The 25,645-nt window shown below is 34.4% G+C and overlaps 2 protein-coding genes across 2 annotated transcripts; one reads left to right on the forward strand and one right to left on the reverse strand.

The window, feature by feature from the left end:
• Window positions 1-25: 25 nt before the first annotated feature.
• On the forward strand, window positions 26-3,950 carry LOC146527681 (uncharacterized). The gene is made up of 3 exons (XM_085204650.1): window positions 26-279; window positions 2,842-3,019; window positions 3,299-3,950. The coding sequence occupies exons 2-3, from the start codon at window positions 2,849-2,851 to the stop codon at window positions 3,461-3,463; spliced, it is 336 nt and encodes a 111-aa protein (XP_085060776.1). The 5' UTR covers window positions 26-279; window positions 2,842-2,848; the 3' UTR covers window positions 3,464-3,950.
• Window positions 3,938-24,725, reverse strand: Nipped-B (Nipped-B cohesin loading factor). Its single transcript, XM_085204634.1, has 27 exons — window positions 24,612-24,725; window positions 24,144-24,256; window positions 23,100-23,268; window positions 22,117-22,709; window positions 21,615-21,802; window positions 20,690-20,921; window positions 19,361-19,522; window positions 18,821-19,008; window positions 18,125-18,362; window positions 15,980-16,224; window positions 15,473-15,715; window positions 15,045-15,263; window positions 14,278-14,460; window positions 12,438-13,181; window positions 12,043-12,363; window positions 11,819-11,957; window positions 11,253-11,377; window positions 10,508-10,742; window positions 9,329-9,483; window positions 8,876-9,140; window positions 8,528-8,718; window positions 7,699-7,892; window positions 6,545-6,668; window positions 6,319-6,465; window positions 5,906-6,099; window positions 4,846-5,020; window positions 3,938-4,637 (listed from the first exon to the last, which is right to left on the reverse strand). Exons 2-27 carry the CDS (start codon window positions 24,208-24,210, stop codon window positions 4,479-4,481), a joined length of 5,895 nt encoding a protein of 1,964 aa, XP_085060760.1. The 5' UTR covers window positions 24,211-24,256; window positions 24,612-24,725; the 3' UTR covers window positions 3,938-4,478.
• Between the last annotated feature and the right edge of the window lie 920 nt (window positions 24,726-25,645).

The raw sequence follows: 25,645 nt of genomic DNA on the forward strand, positions 1-25,645 counted from the left end.
ATGAATTTCGGTCAGCGTCCTAGATGTCGATACTGTACTTAATGTCTTTTTTACTGATAGTAGTCCAAAATACGTCATATAGAAATGTTTGAGAATCATATGGCCTTAGAGACGAGAGAAAGTAATTAATTTCAGTTTCATTGTTGATGCGCCTCAGTTCAGTATTCTGTGATTATAAATAAAGATTGCTCGAGATTAACGGACTGTAATACAACGTCTCGGCGCACGAATACTGTTTAGTTGTGTACAACGCAAAGTTCGTGAAGGAATTTCTCTATTGTAAGTGCTTTAATGTTTTTTTTTATGTGTATTTATTATTATTTTAATGAAGCTTTTTAGGGAGTAAATATTTTTTTTAATGAAGTAAGTAAATTTTTGTATTGTGTTATAAATTATAATGTATATTTTATATTTAGTTATAAAATAATATATCACAAATAATTTAACGTAAATTTCATGAAAATGTTATTTTAATAAAGTATTTAAATATTGTTGTAAAAAAATATTATATTTGTTTTTCTCATGTAGATAATTAGGTTTTTGTTTTTTTTTAGTTATTTTTATAATAAATCAAACAAAGAACTTAATACAATAATGTTTTTGATTGACGTTAAATTTACAGAAATTTTGATCTCAATAAAATAAATCTTGTCATTTTGCCAAGCTGGTTGTTCAATAAAAAATATCTATTGCGTCGTTGTTTCGTATGAAGCAGATTCTGATGTTTATTTTGGTTTAACAACGGCGAATTCGCTAAAGCCTCGATACGTTGACCTTCCACAGTAATTTATGTCTAACATATAATATTGTATCTGTTTCTAATATTATCTCGATATAATGGCATTGTTATTTTTAATGGTGGGGACTTTGAAACTTATTTCTTTAAGTAGTAGCGGATATTATCGGTGTTTTAAATTTACTCAAATCACAAGGATTGTTCTTTTTGTATAGCTTCGTAATAGGTTTACATTTGTAGATAACATAAGACAAAAAAATTATGAAAAATCGAAAAGAACTAAAAAGCTACCGCAGCGTCTGCCCCTGCCGCCACCGGACAATGGCTGGCTAAAAGCAAGATGGTTGTTGGTTTTGTTTTGCGGGCAACATATCTCATTTATTTTTATTCTTCTGATCTGATAATAGGAAACATTTAACAGCAGCAGCTGCTCAACGCATGTTTCAAATTTGTGAGGAGCCTGGATAATGGAGTATCTCGACACTAGGTTCTCTTGACCTATCATAGATAATATACTTACTGAAAAGCGTGAAGTAAAAATACTTAGATGTATTTCAAGCTAGTCTTTTGGAATCCCCTTAGCCTAACTATAAGTTAAGTAGATATTATTAGGCTACATCATATTATCTCGTTATTGAGAAATTATTCCTTTCCTTAATTAAATAAGAGAAATTAGTATATCATGTTGGCTAAAATATGTGTGTATCATATTTAGATTAAAACACTTGATGTTCTCACTCTTAAAGTGTAGTATTTAATAATAACATTTTGTTCTGTTGTTTTAATTGTTCATTCATATTACTTAATGACATTGAACTTGTGTAAAGTCCTCTATATGGAGGTCGTTGTGGCACAGCGGCACACTGTATACGAGACGGTTGTGGGTTCGATTCCCACTTGGGGGAATAGATTATTTTTATTGTCCCATTCGGATAACGAGACAAAGCTCGGCGTAATTCCGCCGAGCAATTTGAAATGGAGTCTCAGTCTCTTTGATCTATTTTTTCAAATAGTAATAAATCGACGAGCACATCAAAACTCGAGTAACTTTATCTGTTAAAAACCAACTGACAATTCGAAATGGCTGATATTGCCAACATAATATATAAAAATGCGAAAATCGAGCATAAGTAACTCACGAAATTTGAAAATAACAGTTATTTTTTGATCAGACCTCGTAAAACAGATACAAGTTAAAACAAATGAAAAATGGTGTAAAGGCGACCACACCACAGATGATCGCTTCCAGGGAACCCTTGACTTCCTCAGTTAAACAAATAAATAAATAAGCGTCAAGTAAATTTTATACGAGCAACATATCGATGTAGATGCGTACTCTTATCCGTATAGTACTTCTAAAAGTATTCGGTAGAAAGTGTGGAACGGAGTGTCTTAACACTAGGTTCCTTCTGTCTATCTAGCTGTGTGCGGGATACAGCGTGAAGCAGATTTGATTTAAAATTGAAAGTTATGTCTGTGAGAATGAAAGTTCCCATTTTAAATGAGCCCTATGAGCGACTACTCAATTTCTGCCAGGCAAATAATTTATTTCCCAGAATCTGGATAAAACTCTTGTACGAGTCAGCTTTTTTATGTCTAAAAGTTGGTCTCCTTTAAATTACCTATTTATTTAAAGTAACTCAGTTATTTTTCATATACAAAATCAATGTCTCTAGTATGATGTTCTTTTTTATTATATCATTTATAAAGAAAATGAGTCCAGTCGTGACACGGGCACAAGCGTGAGAGTTCAAACGTGACAAGTTGTAGGTTCGATTTCCACTCGAAGAAATTAAATGTTTTAATATTTTCATTTCCTCGGTCTGGTAATGAGGCAAAGCGTGGCGTTGAGTTCCGTCACTCAACACTCAATGCAGCAAGAATCCGGAGGACAGTGGAGAACGGTGTCTTAACACTAGGCTCCCAGATTCCCTCTGCGTACCCTGCTATGTTCGGGACCTATAAAAAACGAAACAAAAAGATCATATTGTTCATAGTAATTTACAAATAAATACAAAAATAACAGTAAATAACACTAAATAACACACTATATAATATAAGCGACTATTAATCTATCTAATATGGGACTATTTCTCTTCGTATAGCGTCAATATGAATAAGGAGGTCGAGTATGAAGAGGAGTACGTGGACGTGCGTTCGCTGCCGCTGCGGCCGCCGCAGCCCGCCGCGCCGCCGGAGAAGGCGAGCCGCCGTGTTTGGCACCCCGTTATGTGGGACAGCGCCGTGCCCGCGCCTATTGAACAATCAAAAGAACAGGAACAGGTGCATTGGCTTTGTACAATATATTTTAAAAAATAAATATAAATCAACACGCTTTTATTAGCTTGCCTATCTATCAAGAAAATTTTGTAACGCTATTTTGACTCACTTTATGTCTCAGTTGCTTAAATTTACATCCAGATCGAATGGTAATAGCTGCAATATTTTCATATTATAAAACTTGACCTAAGAGGTCAGGAAAATTATTACTTCTATGTTGTAATTATTTTTAAAAATAACTAATGAAAAAACGAAATTAACATAATTAATTATCTTTTTCAGGATGTCCAACGTCACAACAAGGAGTATCCGCATAAGCAGCGCATACGCAACTTGAAAAGGCTAATAGCTGAAGGAAAAGTGAAACCCACATCAGAGACCCTTATATTTTTTCTTTGTAACAAATTTGCTATTTCAGAAGAAAGACAATCGAAAATGTTTGAATAGATTTAGTTATATTTACTGTAAATATAACTTCACTAACAAAAACTTACAAAATGTTTTTAGTGGTCTAAATGGACCTGATTATCTTAAAATGAAAATAATACCTTTCTAGTTTTATGCTTATTGCGTCATTAATTATAATAATCGTATTAATCGATATAATAATACTAAGAATAATTATTTTGTACTTTGTTTTTTAATAAAACATATTTCAATAATTTGCTAATTTTATATGATATTAATAGTTTTTTAAGTATTTATTTATGTACAAGCGTTTTCTAATAAATTAATTATAATGCATATATTGTTACAAGTTGAAACAATAAAAATAAATAGAAATTAAGAATATGGATTTCAAAAATAGACGGTATATATAAAATTCCGAGGTTTATTAACTCACCTCGACTAATATAAACGAACCAAAAAATATAAACGGGATATAAATACAAAATAAAATATAAAAATCTATCGTTCTTATTATTATTTGAAATGCAGTTTTATTGCAGTACCCTCCAAATCAACATATACCTTTTATTCTATATTACATAGTCGCCGATACGTATAAAAATTATGCAATTTATTTCACGCAATCGTGACAGACTTTACACAACAAGAAATTGACCTATTATAACTTTCCTTTCGTCGCTCCATCGCTACCGTACGCGCGAACGTTCTAGGCAAATTGATGTGAGAAAAAAAAGAAAATACTATCGAAATATCTTAGTCGCTGTCGGCACATATACTTTATATTCTTCATAAAAATTATCTACACACAAGACTTTTTTAATATAAAACAAAATCAGGTTTCTCAAATATAAGTTATATAAAGAAATTGGAGGCCGCCGTCGGTACCGGGCCCGGACAAGGCCGCATAATAAATTAAATGAACTGATGGGATAAGTCGGTCCGAGCGGTCACTTCGCGGTCACTTGGCAGTCACATGGCGGTCACTTGGCGATCGCTCAGCGGTCACTTGGCGGTCACTGACACTCTAGGGTGCACAGGCCCCGCGGCGGCGTTAGGTGGCGCCGGCCGGGCCCCCCGCGCCCCCCACCGCCGCGCTACCGGACGCGCCGGCACTGGCGCCTGTGCTCACGTTCGCATTCGCAGCCCCTGATGGGGTGGTTTCCTCTTCTTCCTCCTCTTCAGGATCAAATTTCAGCATAAGTTGTTTAAACTAGAAACAGAGTATTTTATTATAAAAAAGATATATTAGACACCGTCGTTCCGTAGCTCGCAGTTCCGCAGTTCCAGCTCGGGGTAATGATTTATTTTCATTTTCTCGCTCTGGAAAAGCGCGATATTACTCTAAAATACATACAATACAACATAAACTATTAAAAAAGTAAAATATGTTACGTTTCTAGAAGGGTCTAGTAAGGTACCTCGAGGTAATCGTCCACGAGGCGCCGCCGGCCGCGCTCGTCGAGCTCGTGCTCATCGTCGGAGTTGTGCAGCTGCGCGATGGTGGCCTTGGGCTCGAACTGCGGCGCGTGCCGCCGTGACACCGCCTTCTCGTACACCTTCACGTTCTCCGACGGAGAATATTGGTTGATTTTTCTGTAATATATGATCAAAACATTACATTACATATTGATATTCGTAGAAACGTTTTATACGTTTTTTATTTAAACATAGCGGAATCTTGAATCTAATCGTCCAAACTTTCATTCTGATCTTTAATCTACACATCGTCAAAATTAATGAAACCTAGTGTTAAGACACTCCACTTTCCGCCGAATTTTGGAGGCATTGCGCGTTGAATGGCGGAACTTTACGCCGCGCTTTGCCTCGACACCAGAGCAAAGAAATGTAAATATAAATTTAGGTAACTATTTCATTTCCTCGAGTGGGGATCGCATCCACAACCGTCGCGTTACAGTCGCATCCCTGTGTCACTAGGCTACGATGGCCAGAATATACATTAAAAGTATCCAATATATTCTTTTAAAAAATTTTTAAAGCGCCCAAGCCGGGGTTGAAATCCCGCCACGTTTTTTTAATAATTTGCCAATAAATTGTTTATCAACAATCAACGTCACTGTAAATATTATGGTTGTGGGCTCAATTCCTACTTGAGGAACAATTTGAATAATTTTTATTTCTCCGCTCTAGTAAGAAAGTACGATGTTGAGTTCCACCTATTTACACAATCTTCGGAATTTGGGGCCAAAAGCGGGAAACAAAGTGTTTTAAGTCTATCTATGATCAGTTCCAAGAAAAAATATGTTATATTTGTCGTGGCTCAAAGATACAAGTGTATAAGTCTAAGCGCGATGGTTGTGGATTCGATTCCCGCTTGGGGAAATTAATTATTTTATAATTAATTAGGCAAAGCACGGCGGTGTGTTCGACCACAAAATAACCGCATTAGGCTCCCTCTGCCTACTCACATAGGATACAGTGTAAAGCTGGAAAAAATATATTAATAAAAATACAACTAACGCGTCAGTAAATCCATATAGCTGTTTAAGGTGCTGCTTCAATACCAGCAGGAGCAGACAGCCGCGCGCCTGCCGCATGGCGTCGCGGAGGGCGCGCGTGAGCGGCGGCAGGCGCGCCACTAGCGCCTCCGCCTCCTCCTCGTCTTCCTCCTCGTCTAGCGGCTCCTTTTCTTCGCTACCAGTTTTTATTAAGCCCTGAAAAAAAAATACAATAAATAAACAAATGACACGCACGCGGTGTGTGCTATTTGTGTGTTCGATTTTCAGTAGAGGGAATTAATTATTTTCATCGCCCCGTTCTGGTAATAAGACAAACAATGACATTTTAATGTAAAAAGACACCCACGCGGGCAAGAACATGAACAATAGCAATTGTTAAATATTAAAATGGTTACTCGCTTATATTATATTTACCTCACGAAAAAGCTGTAATAAATTTGATCCCGAAGTAGAAATAATAATATCAATATGGTGTATTATAAAAAGTGGTTCATCTTGAACTTGATATGGAAAATAGCTTAAATTATCAGCCAGGTACAACATTTGATCCAATGGAGCGGTCTGCAAAATAAATAGATATAGAAGTAGGGAAAATTATAAAAAATAGGTAATATTAAAATAGCAGTTTCATTACACTTACAGAAACATCATCAAATTGCTTTAGTAGTGATAAAACTAACGCTCGTCGTTGAGGCCGCGTGTTACGCAGTAGTGAATATAAAAAACCATTTAACGCGGATGGCAAGTCATCTTGATCTTTTTTCCTAAAACATTAAAATATTTAATAATATACACGTATCTACAAAAAACTAAAATTTAATAAGTATTTACATAGTGTAGTGTGACATTAAAATTAATCTCTTTTAAATATTATTCAGTGCCTTTTAAACTATTATTTTTTATTATATCTCTCTTCCAATTGGAATTTTTATAATAAAAGTTTTACATAAATTGTGTCTTTTACATAAAAATTGTCACATCCTTTAAAGTATCATCACGGATGTAAATGTAGAGTGCTCGATACATAAAGTTTTTTAAATATTTTTTCTGAACACAAAAATGTCCGCGATTCATCTGATTAAAATAGCGTCATTTAAAATGTGTAATAATAGTACAAACAAAAGATGTCATTATTGATTGCTACAATTTGTTTGTCTATAACTGAATTATATATAGGGTACCCGTAATCTGTTTAATTCAGTATTCCATATAATACTTTGGCAATGTGTAGAATATAAAATACCTAAAAGGTGGGTCATGTATGAAATATTATTTATTTTATACTTTGCCTAGGTATTCTATAAAATACGGAATGCGCAGTCGGTAATATATTAGACGAGAGCAAGGACGGGACATGCGGGCAGGCAATTGCGACTTCCTTGCATGAAACTGCGACTTGTTGACTTGCTTGCATTTTATATACATTTTTATTGGTAATTTTATGTAATTATAAGTGCAGGTTAGGATAGTTATTTTTAAGATTCAAAGTGTTTAAACTAATTTGCACTTAAAAGCCATTAAATCTGTAGCTCGAAAATTGCAATATAGACCAAGATATATTTACTTGACAGTGCCGGTGGATTATTATTACCTAGGTAATGACCTAAGCAAAGTGCCTAATACAATAATATTCATATTATTTCATACATTGCCTGGGCGCCCCAGTTATCGTATACGTTGCCGAGGTATTGTATAGAATACCGAAGTTATACAGATTGCCGGTCTCATATACGATTTATAAAAATTGGTAGAGTATTGAAATTTCAATTCATGTAGGAATTAATGCAAACTTACCTAAATCCTCTTATAACGCCCTTTCTACTACGTTGTAATATTTTTTGTAATTGGTACGATAACTTTATGCCAAGTTGCGCCTTCATATGGATAAACCCTGGATATTTCTTATCAATTTCTTGGAGATGTTTATCAGCCGTATGACTTACTGTTACTTCTATATCAGTGCTCATAGATATTAAATATGGGACAATCTAGAAAAAAAAATACAGTTAAATTGATATCCTCCTTTTCTTACAGAAGTCAGTTAAAAAAACGATGAAATGAAAAGTTGTATCTTTTTTAAAATAAAGTATGTCCGAGCTTTAATTGACTTAATATATTCGCCTTTTCTAGACTGATATTTTTTTTCTTTACTAAATATTAGACGCACCAGAGATGCTGTCCTCGCGCCACGACGGCCTGTATCTATATATCTATGTGTAAATAAACATAAACAAACGATTACGATTTAGGTCATTATGGATTAAGTAAAATAAACTTAATTGATTCATTTATCGATTCGTAATTACTAATCGAGTTGAAACCTTTTTTCAAAAATGTGCAACAAGGTTCATGCTTTATCACACATAGCAAGATAGACAAACATGCTTATTATCAAGACTCCAGCCATTCATCTGATATTTAGTATATTTTGTAAGTTTAACGAAACGCATCAACGGCAAAGTGTAACTGGTAAAGTTTCGCCACCCAACACTTAATGTCTGGAAGACGTGGAAAGCAGAGAACTGAGCATCTTGCCTATCCTTCTGCATACTCTGCTATATGCGGGATAGAGAGAAAGAACCGAAAAGAAGTTGATATATTGGTATTTAATATTTCTAGTTACCTGCACTGGGTGCACTAGACCTTGGGCCAGCACAAGTTGCACTACTTTCATAGCACTGGAACGTACTACAGTGCTGACATGCAAAAATGCGCCAAGGATTTCCTTCAGGTACAACTGGATGACGGTGGACGCCATACCAGAGGACACGTCACCCATCTCTTTTAGATTCTCGTGTTTGGACCTCTTTGACCCTGTTTTTTTAAATATTGTAATTTCAATATTTTTAAAAAAATATAAAAGAAAATTAAACAAAATACCACTTGTCCTGGATTATCTATCGAAGAACAAGTGTTGTTTTTTTCATTCAAACTTCTACAAATTAGAAATATAAATGGATAAAATACTGACATTCCTTATCTTGTCTAATCATTCTTTGTTCCTCTTCCTGTAAGTACATCTCAATATTTCTAAGCACATCAGCCTTCATCTCAACAGGCGCTAACTCTGACGTCAGCAGCTGATGGTAGAACTCCTTCAGCTCTGGCCGTAACATGAACTCGTAATGTCTCACGCAAACAGAACCTAAAGCTTTCAATGTGTGCGATACAAAGTCTTCATCCTCTAAAGCCACAAAGTACATTAATGTGGCATAGACTTGTTCTTTAATATCAATCTGAAAAGGAAAAGACAGTGTGACTTAAATACGATAAGAATGTGAACAGTTTGCTTATAAAATTTATTTATTGCACACAATAGAAAAGAATCATACAAGAAAAGAATGATGTGTTATTTTTAAGCAATCTATAAGCATCATCAATCAATCATAGCAATAGTGGAAAGTATGAAGAGCCTAATACATACCGCTAAACCATCAATGACGATGCTGTCCGTGAAATCAAAGTATCTCAAGAGCAGGCCGACTATGAACAACGCTCTGCGGAAGTGAGGGCGCGTGTGGAGCGCACGCGTCATCTCGGGGTTGCGCTGCCAGCTCTGCTTCCACTGAAGGAGCACTCCTGACACAAAGAAACCATATAAGGTTAATTCACACAACTATTGTCTTTCCGTTAGGATTTAGTCTATTCTATTTCTATTAAAAAGTTTTTAATTTAATCACGAATATTCAATGCTAAAAAAAAATATCAAGAACGGAAGTCTTTCTTGTTGTCATATTTTTCTTATGAAAATTACTAATATTCTATTCTTGACAAAATGCTTAATTATGTTTTATATAAGTGTTACTAAACTATCAAATTTAATTCTACAATAAATCAATCCCAGAATAATTTGATTATAACTAAACTTAAATAATTCAAAGTTAATAATAATTGGTAATCGTTAAATTAGACATACCATCAATAGACAATCACTCTATTAATAGCTCGCCTATTATATATTTAACCATTAATAAACTTTTCAAGTATATTCATACCAAATGCAATTTATAAACCCTGATGCAAACGGAGGGGTGTTTTAAGTTTGACATCTATGTCTATCTTGTGTGTCTATTTATGTTCAGGTGCATGTGTTTGTGTATGTGGTTATTTTCATTCGCAAATCAGTTTCCTTGCGATAGTTTTTAGCAATGTTTGGTAAAAATCAGTTTGGCAGATAGTGCAAGCAAGACCATCACCATCTTTCCATAATGATGGATAAAAAATGATGTAAGACAGTTTTGGCATAAAATTGAATTATTGCGTAGGGGGATTTTTAAATTGTTATAGATTATTATGACACGCTTTATACTTCACTTATCTTTTCTCATACTCCATGACATTGAATTCTGAGCACTAAAACTTTCCGTCACCATTTGTCTGAAGTCAGACTTTTATATAATATATAGAAAACGAATTATAGCCCGCAACTTTGCGCACTAAATAACTTATGTGTTCACAATAGATGGGAGATGGACGATGCTGGCGGCTGTGACGATCTATAAACAGGCTCTTGGAATATCGATAACATCCCTTCATTTATGCGTTGTAAATCAATCACTCAGATGGTCATAAAAGAGTTTTACATGCACAAAAAGAAACTAACCATGATACTTATTAAAGACATCTCTAATAAGCTTGTAATTGTGCGTAAGGCTGTTTACAATGGAGGCGAGGAGGGCGATGCAGGCAGCTATGACGAGCTGTCCGCGCTGCAGAATCAGCTTTACTGCGTCCTCTTCAAGCTGAGCCAGGAATACCTCGCTGGGGTGTTCCATTAAGGGCACTACCAACTCGAGGGTAGACGCCACAGTTGACATTATTTGTTGTTCGTATTGATTCTGTATAATATAAGAGTACTATAAATTTCATGAACGTTGAAGCCGTCTTAGCCTTGTAAATGTGGCGATTGTGGGTTTGACTCCTACAACAAGACAAAGCGCAGCGTTGTATTCCATTATATATTCCGTTGTTGGAAGTGGGGAACAGAGTCTCTTAACATGATATGTATAGTATCTATATGGTCTGGTATCTATAGTAATTATATGGTTCCCTCTGCCTACCTTTCTAATATGCGGGATACAGTTTAAAGCTAAATGAAAAATGTTTTTCATAAGTTATCGAAAGTAGTTTCTTCTCACAAAGTACAATGTTTCACCAAACGCACAGTATTATTAGTATGAATGTATCACATTGAATTTTTTTTTAATTGAAACATTTACAATTACATTACTAGTAAGGAATAAACAGTAGGTAGGAAAGAATGGAGTCGGTTGACATTTTAAGCCATTTTACACTATACAATATGTATAATAAGGAAAATATGTTGTAATAAACTTAACTATTCTTACCTGACATTTCAAACTTAAATAAGGTTGTAGCGTTAAGGCGTGATTTACTAATAACTGTGGGCGAATTTTTGCAAATAAATGTAAAGTAGATAGGCATGCTAAAATTCGCTGTGATGACCCAGTCCCTAAAATAAAATATTATTTTTTATTAACTTATAAATTGCAGAATCATATACTATACTACTGACCCGTTCTGGGAAATACATAATTATCGCAGGAATTACATAATTATTTATTTTCTCATCTCAATTATTTCCAGGATCTAATAACATTATCATTTCAAAGACAGTATTATGAAGATTAGAACTAGTCGAACACAATACTTTATATTGGCATATATTATTTAATTTTTTAATTGATTCAAATACACTAAATGTTACGGGAAGTTTAGCCATTTCTGAGATTAGCTGAGATGCACAACCAATAATCATCCGAAAGTTTTTAAAATCATTGTCATGACTTCTATTACATTGATAAACGACCGCAGAAATAGTGTATCAAATATGCATTAGCATGTACATACAGACAGCATGTAATTTTATTATATATATAAATAATATATATACCATCTGTATTGGTTTCTTCCAACTGTAATAAATGTTCAATAAGGCAGTCTACGATTTGTTGGCAAGCTACCAGTAAAGATTTGGGTGGTTGATATATAATTTTAGTAGAATCATCTTTATCTTCTTTTGGTTTAAATAACTGAAAATGAAATAAAATATTAGTCAAAAATAAATATAGATGTTTATATGTAAAGAAAAGGTAATATACAGAATTAGTGGCTTACACTCATCAACAACTGTTGGAACCATTCGAGGCCCATATCTCTAGACGATACAACAACATCTGTGATATTGAGGACTTTCCTTGTAAGAGGATCCGCCGTCGCCGCCGTAATGTCCAGTGTGCCGTGTCTGGCGGAGTTGGGACAAGGGCTGAACCACATATTTTGAAATACCTCCATTACTAATTTCCTAATACCCTCTTCATCATTCACTCTTCTTATCATTTTTACACAAATTTCAGGAATTTTGGGGAATTCGGGACATTCTATACAAATATCCTTTAGAATTTTTATCACACGTTTTCTAACCGAAACACCAGTATCCTAGAATAAAATAAGAATGGCTTAGAAAATGTATTAAATATACAAAAAAGTAGAGGAATCAATGATCGACTTACCAATATCCTATTGGAGAGCATTCCATAATACTTATCAATGAGATCGGGGCGGCTGAGCACGAACTTGCCGACGAGGTCGACGGCGGCCTCACGCACGGCCGTGGACTGGTCCAGGAAAGAGCGGTTGACGCCTATCTGCATGTCGGGCCGCGCCAGGACCGCGGGGTCCGCCTCCACGATCATTGTCAAACATTTCATTGCTTTAGTACGTATCGCTATCGTATTTTCACATAAAATAACTAAAATTTTCCTTAGATACCTATCGAAGCTCTGAGAAAACGATCTCTTAGACGCTAAATACTGTGATATTAACTCCGCCCCACTATAGTCTATGTAGGACTGCATCACTTGTACTTGTGTTCCACCCTGGTACCGGAATGGTCTGATTTTTTCAAGAAAAAAACCCTTCCGTCGTTCTATTGTTTTGAACTTTTCAGCAGACATGATTGCGCTGGATATTTGCTTCTTCGATTCTTTGATGCCACTGTCGCTATCATCATCAGCGTCGGATTCTTCTTCGCTGCTTTCTTCTTTGTGCTTTTTCTTAGATTTATGCTTCGGCCTCTTTGTTGGTGAAGAATTCTTCGGTTGTACCACCATATCCCGATACCATTGCGTAATGTAGAAATGTCTAGCACAATTCCATGCTTGATCTTTCTGTCCGTTGATGGCTAAATAGTCTAGTAAAACTCTTTGAAGAAATTCTGTCCTTTCCTCATCTTCATCTAACCCTGACGTAAGCGACTGCAAACATTATAACAAATATAATGATGATTTAATAATACTAAATATATATATATATATATATATGTGTGTGTATATATAAGGGATGGAAGCGTCAGCGTTCCTTTTAAGGGAACAGCATATGGGGTAAAATATTTCAAAGCGATACCTAAAGAAATTAATCAAAATACTTCAACAGTTTAGATGTAAGATTTTTCTTTCATTTCACGATGTTTATCCATACCGGTATTTCGTGTGACGGAGTTACGTAATACCAATAAGGTAAACACTTACTGAACAAAATACTACTAATGGTTAGACAACATTGAACTTTATCGCCAATACCTACGACTCGATTTTGGAATGAGGCGTGTGCGGCAATGTCCCTTTGATATGTTTATGTGTGCGTGCACCGTCCTTAACAAATGGCGTTTTATTTTACGACGATAATTTTATTATTTATTTTGTTTGAACAAAAAACTCATCTCATTTTTAGAAAAGAAAAATATATTGTATTAGGCTTTTATAGAGTAGTTAAAATTGGGGTTTCATTTAAAATGGTGCTGACAAAAATATTCTGTATAATCATGTAAAACAATTTCATATAACATTAAGAATTGTTACTAATTTAAAGAAGAAACTCGTTTAGGCATCACTTAGCCTTAGTTTTGGAGTATGTGATAAAAATATTGAAAAAAGGATATTAATATGGACCAAATGTCTGAAGAATCTGATTAGTTTAAAAAAAAACAATAACTCTAAAACATTTGACAGTAGCAAAAATAACAGAAAAGAAATATTGATGTTTTCAAGTATTTAGGAAAATATGTAAATGTTTCAGCTAAGTATTATTAAAAAATAAACTCTATATAGGTAATTTCCATTTCTTTTATATATAATACGGTACCTTTAAGTACATTCATGCTATATGCTTATTACTTTCTATTTTCTTAATAATGTACTAGTTTTACTATAGTAAAAATTCAATGGTAAAAAAATCATCATCTTCATCGACCCCACCAGCCCCAGGTATTCGAGTGACGCCACCAGCCCCAAGTACTCGAGTGACGCCAAGCGCACCGACATCTCCTTTGTCTTGTCCGACATGTATATTTACCTGTTGCTGACATCCGTCCTTTTCCTCCTCGGCGCGGATGTCGCGCACCACGGCGTCCATGGTGGCGAGCTTGGCTCGCGACGTGACGCTGTCCCGCCGCAGCCGCGACGCTACCAGCCCCAGGTACTCGAGCGACGCCACGCGCACCGACATCTCCATTGTCTTGTCCGACATGTATTTCACCTGTGTATGATTCTTGTGTTGATTTCATAATTTTTAGACATCTCGCATGTTATTGTCATAGCAAACATTTGTGAGGTCCTTCACTACGTAGTATGTTGTATTTCATCATATTAGTTCGCTAGTTATAGAAGGTAATCACAGCAGTTCGGATATTATATATATTTTGACGCCAGTCGTGGCGCAGGGGCACAAAATGTGACTGTAAAATCAACTGGTTGTGTATTCGATCCCCACTCGAGAAAATGAAATATTTATTTAAATTTATATTTTCACCTACAATACAAAGACATCCCGTCTTACCACTAAGTTCTCTCTGCCTACCCTAAAATGCAAAAATACGTCATATCACATTAATTTACACATTTTTTATGCAAATGAAGACATTGCAAAAAAAAATTGTGTACTGTTTTGCAAAGGTGTACCAAATATTATTTAATTAGATTCTGGTGTGAATATTTTACTTAATAAAAAGGAATAATACATTTAGTTTATTATTTATAATAGACGTAAATGTTCTTATATTCAGCTGTAGTTAATTATAATTTATGATTAAACATTATTATAGCAATAAAAAAAATTCTTACCAACATTGTTCCAAGTAAACTCAACAGTAGCTCAGTGGCAGGCCACTCTGGTTTGTTGACTGTAGTGAGCAGGTCATGTACAAAGTTTTCAAACAGGGGTCTAAAGTCGACCTCTTCAGATCTACTCCGACACTTGTTCAGAAATGATGTTAGAAACGTTCCACCCACACTTATCGCTGCTTCATATTTGGATATTATGGTAAGATCTTTATCTATGTGCTGAAAAAATATGTAAGTCAGTACCAAACATTGCATTGCAAAAAACATACCTATATAAAAGTGTTTCGTCTTTTTCGAAGTACACGATATATTTAGTAGACGGGGGGCCCCCGTAGTAGTAAATTAATACAATTTTAGTACTGTATGAGTTACTGGTGTTATAAATTAGTTTGTCGTTATTTTTATATTTATCTTGTTCTATAATTCACCTTTTTGCTTTCAGATTCAACCTGTTCTTTCTCTTTATCCTTATCTTGCGATTTACATAAAGTTTCAGGTAGTGTGACAACACACTGTACTAATTGCAGTACAAGTGCTGTCAGCATTTGAATATGTTGGTCCGAGCTTAACTGAAATGAGCGTAAGTTGTGTTTGGAACTAGGGATCCTAGCTATTGATGCTAAAATATCTTCTAGTAAAAGCCTTCGATGTTGTTCATATTTTGTAAAAATCTGAAACAAAAACTTTAATTTTTAATTTTTTTTCTAAATCACAAATTGGCGATTAAATAAAAAAATACTCAAAACGAGAATCAATAATCATAGATATAATATATACACCTAAACAAAAAAAAACAAGTTAGTTGCAGTTTGCAGCACTGATGTTCTCGACGAAGAATATACTATATACTTTGACAAGTTTATTTTCGAATTCACAAATTCACAAACAATATATGATTACATATAATAGAATATCCACCTACAACAAACACCCACCGTAGTGACAAGTTTGAGCGCGGACAGCTGCAACTCGCTGATGTTCTCAACGAAGAAAGGCGACACGCCCACGGTGGAGGCGTGCAGCACCGTGGTGTCGGTGAGGTGGTGCGCCGCGAACAGCTCGGCCAACAGTGTAACGCTCTCGTGCGCATGAGTGTACAGCTCGCGCACGGCGCGCGTGGAACTGCCGCAGCGTTTGCTCGCGTGGCCCGCGCCGCCGCCGCGTCGCTTGCGCCCGTCCACTTGACAAATATTCATTCATTTATCAACTTATGGAAATAAAATGTTTCGCTATTTTTTGCAAAGCAGAGTAGAAACATTGTTGCTCCTTTTTTTTTGATGGAACCCTTTTTTATCCCTCCTCTCCTCTTGGGCAGTGGACTCAAAAAACAGTAAGACTCGGAGAGGATTTTGTATAAGCGCGGCGTTGAGTTTAGCCACTGAACACATCAGTAGCGGAATACAACGCCGCGCTTCGTCTACCGAAGCGAGTAAATATAAATAATTTAAAATAACCCCGAGTGCGAATAAAACTCACAAGATTACAGTCACGCTGTCCCACAGCGCCAAAACAGAGTTAAACCGAAATTATATTTTATCTTTTTATCTTTACACTTTTTATTTTAAATTGCCATTCATTAATTTATGTTCTACATTTAAGAGAGGGGGACCAATCGCGTCTCATTTCTACTTACAATAGATGCGAAGAGAGAGTCTTCATAGTTTTTACAGGTCATAAATTTAGAATCTTGAAAATTTTATTGTGTAAATAAATTTGTGTTATAATAAAACTGTTCGCCAAATTTTGTGATAACAAGCCAAGAGGAAATGTCTGAACATGAACACTCTTTTGACTTTTAATAAGTTATTAGATGCTTCAAGTTTAACCAGTCATATTCAGTCAAAAGTAAAAAATAATAACATCATAATTGTGGTAAGCGTGTAAAAAAAATTACTATGTACGTAGTTGTTTACACTGGTACTTCTTTCGTATCTATGATATTAGTGGTAAAGTTCACATTAGGCTTAGGACATCCAGCACCTACTCAGTCAATACTCTTTAAAACAAGCAGGCATTTTTAATCAAATCAATAATTGCGATTGGTGTGAACGTAGGTATGTAGATGTGAGCAGATGGGTAATTTATTTTGATTATTTTAAATGTTACACCTTTTATGTATGAGTCAGCAAAAGTTAAAAATTGATAATAAAGAATAGTTCAAAGAATTTAAATATACTTCTTCGGTATATCCTAAGCTTCTAAGTGTGGAATAATTCTTTAAAAATTTAATTAAAAAAATAATTTAAGTATATATGCATAAAGTTGGGACATTCAAAATATTTTTTCTTTCATTTGAATATTAAAATATATCAAGAAAATTATCTGAATGCATGTACTAAGCGATACGATAAAGAAAAGTCCGGTATTAAACGTACATCTGCGCCTAGACGGGACTAAAGTAATCATAAAATATTAGTTTGGTATAATATTAGAAACAAAGGGATACAAGATAAATCATTTTGGAGAGGCTTATTTGTATATCAACATATATTATAGGATATGTAAATAATGTCATAATACTGGTGAATAACCTTGGAGACAATAATAATTATTTAAATATTTTACTATTAAAAAAGAAATCATTGTTTCTTTAACTCTTACAATGGCATAACTTCATAAAACAGTTTTAGAATTTAAATTGTGTTCTTGTACATTCACTTTGTGCCTGATCTGAATACTTAAATATGCTCTCACAATAGCTTTATTTAGGAATGCTTATTTTGTGTAAAATTTAGAAATGGAATATACTATACTTTTAGTTGTGCCTTTCAAATGTACTTAAATATATGCAATAGTTGCAAGTTTGTATTTAGTTCATAGAATGCTTATACTTAACAAAAATTAAATCTTTGGTACAATTATGAATATACAGAATTGTTATAAATAAACTGATTCGGTTCTCTAAATCTACTATTTAAATATGTTTCATTACTTAATGAAATTTTTTCTTCAAATATATTATTTTAGGTTTAAACAAATTTTTACAACTAAAGATTGTAATAGGAAATGGTAGTAATCAGCATAATATCAGCATATTTAATTCACTATTAATTACTTAAAAATAATAACTTACGACCCACCTTTCTTTTTCGAAGTACTCTGAATACTGTAGACGGGATCATAAACACAATATATAGTGTTGTTCAGTTGGAATTTTATGAACATGATGATTCTGTCGATGACATCCTCTAGGAAGATGCGCTTGGGCATGCTGGGCGACGTCATGATGTAGAGCGCGGTGAGGCACGCGTCCGACGCGCACATTACCCGTTCTAGAGCCGACTCCATCCATATTTGCCTCATTTCCTCACTGTCATCCTATAAAATATTATAATGCTTGTTATATTACAATTAGAGGCCAGTCGTCGCAGGGGAACAAAGTGTTACTGTAAACGAGACTGATTGTGGGTTCAATCCCCACTCGAGGAAATGAAAGATTTATTTTAACTTATATGTCCATTTCTTCACTCTGGTATCAAGGCTAAGTGTGACGTTGAGTTCCGCCACGTATTGCCTCTAGAATTCGGCGGAAAGTGGGGAACAGAGTGTCTTAACACTAGGTTCACTCATCTTCTCCTAATAAATTAATTTCGTTTTCTCTACTCTAAACAAAGAACGGCGTTAAGTTCTCCCACTTAACACGGAAATATACTAGATTCTCTCTGTCTACCAAGCTATGTAGCTGTATAAATTGTAAAATTGAAATTGGTTATTTAATATTAATTGTAATTTTAATGATCATTTCTGAAGTTTATAATTTATTATGAGCCACTTACTGGATCGCCAACTAAAGACATCTTTTCTGCGGCCCGTATATTTTTTTCTAATATATTTAATAGTCGGACTAATCTATCAGCTGGAATGGCTTCCATAGCACCAAGATTTTTTAACTTGGCCGCCTCCGCACAAAGCTCCTGGAGTTGATAGCGCGGAAGCAACAAGTCTTCAGGAATGTCTGTACCCTCTACAATATTAAACTAAATAATTAATATAGTTTCATTGATTATTCATATTTCCAAAGTGATTAAGACAACAACCAAGTGACATATTATTATCATTTTTTTTTTACATTAAAACAAACATATTTCACGTTACCAGTTTAGTCGTGACGCAGGGGCACTTACGTGCGATTGTAAAAGCGAGAGGTTGTGGGTGCAATTCCCACTGACTCTCGAAACAAGACAATGCGCGGCGATGCTTTTAGTATTCAGCAGAATTTACAAAATTCCGGGAAAGCTTTTTAATTCTAAAATTTTCTAAACAAAAAAATAATATTAAAATATATCATAAGGAACATTATCTTATTATAAGCTTACCCATTTCTTCCGTAATAATAACATCATCGTCGATAGTTTCAAAAACGGAATCAATTAATTTATTAAACCGTTGATACGTATTTGTCTCCATCAATTCATCGACTGACAGCATTTCTAGAACGGGGACCAAACGGCGCTCTACTTTTCGTAACTTTGGTCGAACTATAAATATTTAAAAAAATATATATTAAAAATGTGTCATTTTGTTATTAGTGAAATTAAATAAAAAATCCGGACACAAATTGGAGGTTTCGAGCTTTATCTGAAATTCAAGCTTAGTTCACCGAGAGCCCTTCTGATATCTCACTCGAACTAGCGGTTTTAATACCAAATTTTACCCCCTTTTAAGGTTATTATTATTTAGCATTTAACCACAAATAACGAAATAGATGCTAGCTGCCAAATTTCATAATTCTAGGACAACCGGAAGTATTTTATTAATTTTGATTCCCTTTACAGTGTCGAAATAGGCGTTTTTTGCGACATAACGGCCATATCTTTTTTTAAGTAAATGTACAAATACGATTTTCAGACATGAAATCAAAGGACTAGGAAAGGAGTTTGGATATGGTTTGGTTTTAAGGAGTATTTTACCTCGATATCTCAAGGGTTCCTGAGAAAAAGGCTCTTGACAGACAAATTGGTATTATAAGGGTTCCTTTTTTCCTTAAGAGGAACATACATACATAGCTTCACGCTTTATCCCTAGCGGAGTAGCCAGAGAGAACGGAGCGCCAAACGTTACGGTCTCTACATACCTCTTTCGCCTCGTCCACTGTCATCAACCTTTTCATATATACCCTTCGGGGAATCCTCATGTTTTTTTACGTGACCTTCCTCCAGTATCTTTGATACTGTGTTTTCGAAGGTCAACCGAGGTCTCACCCTATCTCTCTTACTGTTCACTTTTCCATCATACATCTTTTTTGCCATTCTTTCATCACTCATTCGTTCGACCCAAACCAGCTGAGTACGTTCTTCTTCATTCTCTCTGTGACATCCTCGCTAGTACCTGCCATTCTGTGTATCTCTTCATTGCGGATTCGATCAGCTAAGCTGACGCTACGCTAAGAGATCGCATCTCCACGGGATTCATCTTTCTTTCATTCTTCTTCTGTAATACCCACATTTCGCTCGCTGCCATATAACAACGTCGGAACCAACACTGCATTATGTACGGCCAAACAATGCAGCCAAACAATGCAGGCTCCGTTAACCCTGTTACCGGCAGCAATACGCCTTTCCACTTCCATCTCGTATCTTTACAGAACCCTAAAAACTTGTGAACATACTAAATTATATAAAAATAAACATAAAATAAGAATTTACCAATAGCAGCTTCTTCTTCCTCCTTTTTGCTGGCTGCCTCGTGTTTTCTTTTAACTGCTTCCCAATTTTTTTCTCTGGCTATGTCTATAGCTTCTTTTTCTTTATCTACAGCAGGTGTGGAATTGCTTGATTTTGCTTTAAGTGGCATGTTATCATCAGAATCGGACTCAACTGTACTATTTTTTCTCATTCTTTCATCATTTGGCAATTCATGTTTCTTCAATAAGCCCTCCTGTAGGTTTAAAATATTTTTTGTCAATTAAAAAAATATGTTTTTTAGCTTTACGCGGTAACGCGCACGTAGCGGAGTAGGTATAGGGAATCTTTACAATCACATGCTTGTGCCCCTGCGCTTTGGCGGCCTCATATAGAAGTATAAAAGTTTTAAACATAACAGGACTTGAACACACACCTCTTGGAAATCTTTCAAGGTCTAATCAATTAAGCCATTCGTTCAATTGAATTTCTTACATAGTCATTAAATAGAAGAATATTATTGTTGTCTGTATCTGTATTAATGTTAGTCCCTTACATATCAAATTGTTTTGTCGTACTGGCCACTTTAATCACATATTTCTTTTTGTTCTTCCCATACCAAACGCCAATTTCATATGTAAGGGTCTAATATGTCTCTAAATAATATGTCTCTAAATATTTTTCCTCTCTTAATATGTGAATGACACTTAACAACAATTTAAAATTTGATCAATGGAATTTATAATACTATATTTTATTCCACATCCCTATCTATTTACTATGCATATTGGGTATAAGTTTCTAAGACCATACTGTCAGACTATGGGACATGGTCATTATATTCCCCCTAAAAGGGAATTGATTATCTATTTTTAACAATAATAAGTATTTGCACATAAAAATATTAACAACAATCACAAAATTGAACAACTATAATCACAATACTCACGGAAAGGCGACCTAGCTTAACAACTGGAAATCTGTTATTCACTAGAGTTGTACTTCTAGGGTCCGGTTTGTCTTGCGAGGGCGCGTAAGGCGTGCCCATTGACGGCTGAGGCACTTGCGGTTCCTGACGAAGCGGCGACGGTGCCACGCTAGCTTGCGCTGGAGACTGCCCCGTTACCACATTGCCATCTAAGCATAACACACATTTAATTGTTACTTAATTTTTTTAGCTTTACTTGTATTTTAGGTATATGTTTGAAATATTTTACCCAATATGCTGCTCCTGTAAAAGGAGCGCAGACGCTTCCACCCCTGTATATCTTGTAAATTGAACCCTTTTTAAATGGTTATTGAGACTGTTGAGAGTGTTGCATCAAGCTATTTGACTATTAAAATAAAGAAAAATACATATGGAAGTAATGTCACATGTCTAATGTCCAAATTGACCAATTTAAATCTTTCGAGTGACTGTGTGGGTACTAAAGTGTATATTTATTAATTACCTTGTTCATATGATTTATCTTGAGACTGCAAAAGCTGTTTCTGTTCTTCACTCATATTACTTGGAGACATTGAAAGAGGATCTTTATCTTCCCCTAAATTAGTACCAAAATTTCTGTTATCTTGTACTAAACTATTGTAATACCCTCCATTTTGTGGATTTGACGTGTTTGATAGAGGGCTTGAGTAAATATTGGACTGGTTTGAAGTATTCCACGGTGGAGACACATTATTTTGGGCAGTAATATTTACTTGGCTACCAGGCCGAGCTTGTGATGGTGGAGAACCCATATTTACATGAGGAGATGATTGACAAGGGGCAGCTAAGAGTTGCTGATTTGGTATAGAGGTAGGATGTACAGCTGTACCATGTGATGAAGGGCTTGAGTGTGTTGTATTATTAGATGAATAATTGTATGTAGAGGATGGTGACATTCCATTAAACTTTGTTGTATGTAAGTGATTGCCCCAATGATTTCTTTGCTGCTGGTCAAAGACATTTGGATTGACATGTAAGATTGCTTTCAGTAGTTCTGGTGTTGATTGCTGAGGTGCAGGGCTGACTGCATTTGGAATGCTTTCATCCTTTAAGTCTCTGTAAATCCAAATTATTATTTACAAATAATTTTCTGGTTATGTAAAAAATAAATTTGTTAAATAATTTACATTCTTAAGACAAATTACCAAGGCATAAAAGAGTATACACCTAGATTTAGTATAAAATAAATATTATATAAATGGGGCCTTTGTGGTGCAGGGGCAAGTGTGACTGTAAACTCAACCAACAACCCACATCCGTGGGTGCAATTACTGTTTGGGGGAAATAAATTATTTTCTCGCTCTGGCAAAAAGTCAAAGGGCAGCATATTGAGACACACATTGCCTTGAGATTTTGGCAGAAACAAGGGAAAGGAGTGACTTATAACCCTACCCATCATGATATATGTGGCATACTCAGTGAAACTAAAAAATGTATATTACTTACATATGTTGAACTGATGTTTGCATAAGTGATTGTAACAACAAAGAGACGAGGTTGTCATCACGAGTTGCAAGCAATATGGCTGCTTCTTCCGCAACTCGTGGATGAAATAATTGTGATTTGTTGTTAAGTGTTGATGGTAAAGGTGTTGGTAATGGAAGCACTGGTAGCACTGCAACATAATTTAAAATTAAGAATGAATTGTTTATAACAATCATTTAATTTTAAAAAATATATATTTCATCAATTATTTACAATCTGTATCAGCATTGCCAGATTTTATATCTGGGAAAAGAGAGAAAAGATTTTAAAGCTAAAAAAAGAGGGAGAGAACTTATCCATTTATTTGAGTTTGAAGCAGTTTCCCATAGTGATAGATAGCATAAAAAAAAATTTCTTAATGGAAAAACATCACTATATTTCAAGTGTTTGGTTTAACCCGTAAGGTAGTTAAATCTTCAAAGTAGTTAGTTAGTAGGAATATATTTATATTTCTATGAAATTGTTGGTTACAAAAAAAAGTTATTTAAGGAAGATTATCGATAGTATGTGGAGTAATTCAGGAAAAGTGGGACTATGGCTATCGCTTATTTAATTTTGGGTTAAACTAATAGTTACAACCCAATAGTTGTCCCACCAAAATTGGGATGTCTGGCAATGCTGACTGAATTCTGAAGGCATTACGTGTTGAGTGGCACACTCAATACAGCACTTTGCCTTAACACCAGAGGAAAGAAATGAAAATATAAATCTTAATATTTTATTTCCTCAAGTGGGGATCGAACTTACAACCAATTATGTTTACAGTCACACACTTGTGTCCATGCGCCACGAACAGATTTCCAAAAAAATTTAACTGCAATCTGTATTTTAAAATTTAATTATTGCTATAATTTAGCTTGTTTCATTAAAATTCTAATAATCTTATTGTTACAATATGAAATGTTAAGTAAATTTATTATTTCTTCAATAATATTTTTCACTGAAATTCAGAATTGATTTATTCAACAACTACTTTTATTTATTATATTTTACATATATACTTACAGTCAGTCAAACTAGCTACTCCTGCTAAAGTTGTAATTGGGACACTTGGAATATCCCTCTCATTCATCTTGATGACAATTTCAAATTATTTTTCCTGAGATACTAATTTTATCCTAAAAGTCAAAAAGAAAGTCTTTGCTGTGGTAATGTAACATACACCAATAAAAGTTGTTTGCGTAGTCGCCGATTCCATTATCGTTATAATTCCCACACATGCGGCACTGGGCACAGTAAAGGTTCACATTTGCTATTTGGTAGCTTATCACGATAGATGCATTTCACAAAAGTTAAAGAATGAATCCAAAGATTGTTGTGAAAATAGGGCAGCCGTCAATTTGATGCTTTGTTGTGCGTTGTGCATCAAAACGAAGGTCAGCGCATCTGTACGACACTCCCAAAATAATGCAGGAAAAGTTGTTTTGTTTATTATAAACAGTGTCTTCCTATAATATATTCTTTTATACTCACTCAAACATTATGTTAACTATTTATATCCAGGACAAATCAAACATAATCCTAACATTTAGATAATCAAGGAAATATCACTCAGTGTTGCCTGTTTCACTTCTTTTTTATAATTTAAAATAATTAATTAACTGTGCCAATAAATTGGTAAAAATCAACTACCGTATGGTATTTTTTGCTAACAATTATTTAATTTGATTATATAACTGCATGCTTGATATTAGAAAACTTGATGAACATTTTTAAACATATATTTTTTATAGTTCTGTAAGAATATTCTGTATAATCATTTAAAAGATTTCGTGAGGTAGTTCTCTGTTTGGCAAAAGAAAAATGATTTTAATACGACTTGTTACTATGTAATAAAATATAACAAACTGAATATGACTCACTTGTAATAAATAAATATATATGTATGTCACCACGAAACTTGGTAGTTACTAGTTTTACATACATAGCTTAGGTGACAATACAACACTATGGTATCATTATCGAGCTGGTCTGATGATAGAGTCAGAATTAAATAGTGAGTAGTTAGTTCTTCAGAAATTATTAAACCATTTGATTTAGGGTCTTAAAACTTATGGATGGTATTTTTTTAGCTCTGTCCAATGTACTACAATAGTTGCTTATATGTACTATATTGTAGTAAATATATTATGATTTTTACAAAATATGTAGGTTCTTACAAATTGATATAAATTTAATTTAACAGGAGTGCATCAAGATAACATTTTTATTAGCCATTAAAATACATTGACGTTGTAATTTTGATACGTATTTAAGATTGTACAACATAATGTTTTTTTTAACATGACTAAGTGATAAATTAGTCTTTTCTTTATTTACTCTTACTCTTTAGAAATATTAAATTAAATATATTTTTAATGAGGACCTTTTTTTATAACAATATTTTACATACAATACCGTAATTAACGTATATCATTATTTATTAGTTATAAATTATCTATATCTCATAGTAGGGATGCCGTATGTTAGAAAAACATCGTTCGATAAAAAATTCGATAGATTAGCAA

The sequence above is a fragment of the Heliconius melpomene genome, chromosome 20, assembly GCF_056956725.1.
Source record: "Heliconius melpomene rosina isolate 202511_hmr_F chromosome 20, ASM5695672v1, whole genome shotgun sequence".
Taxonomy (NCBI): domain Eukaryota; kingdom Metazoa; phylum Arthropoda; class Insecta; order Lepidoptera; family Nymphalidae; genus Heliconius; species Heliconius melpomene.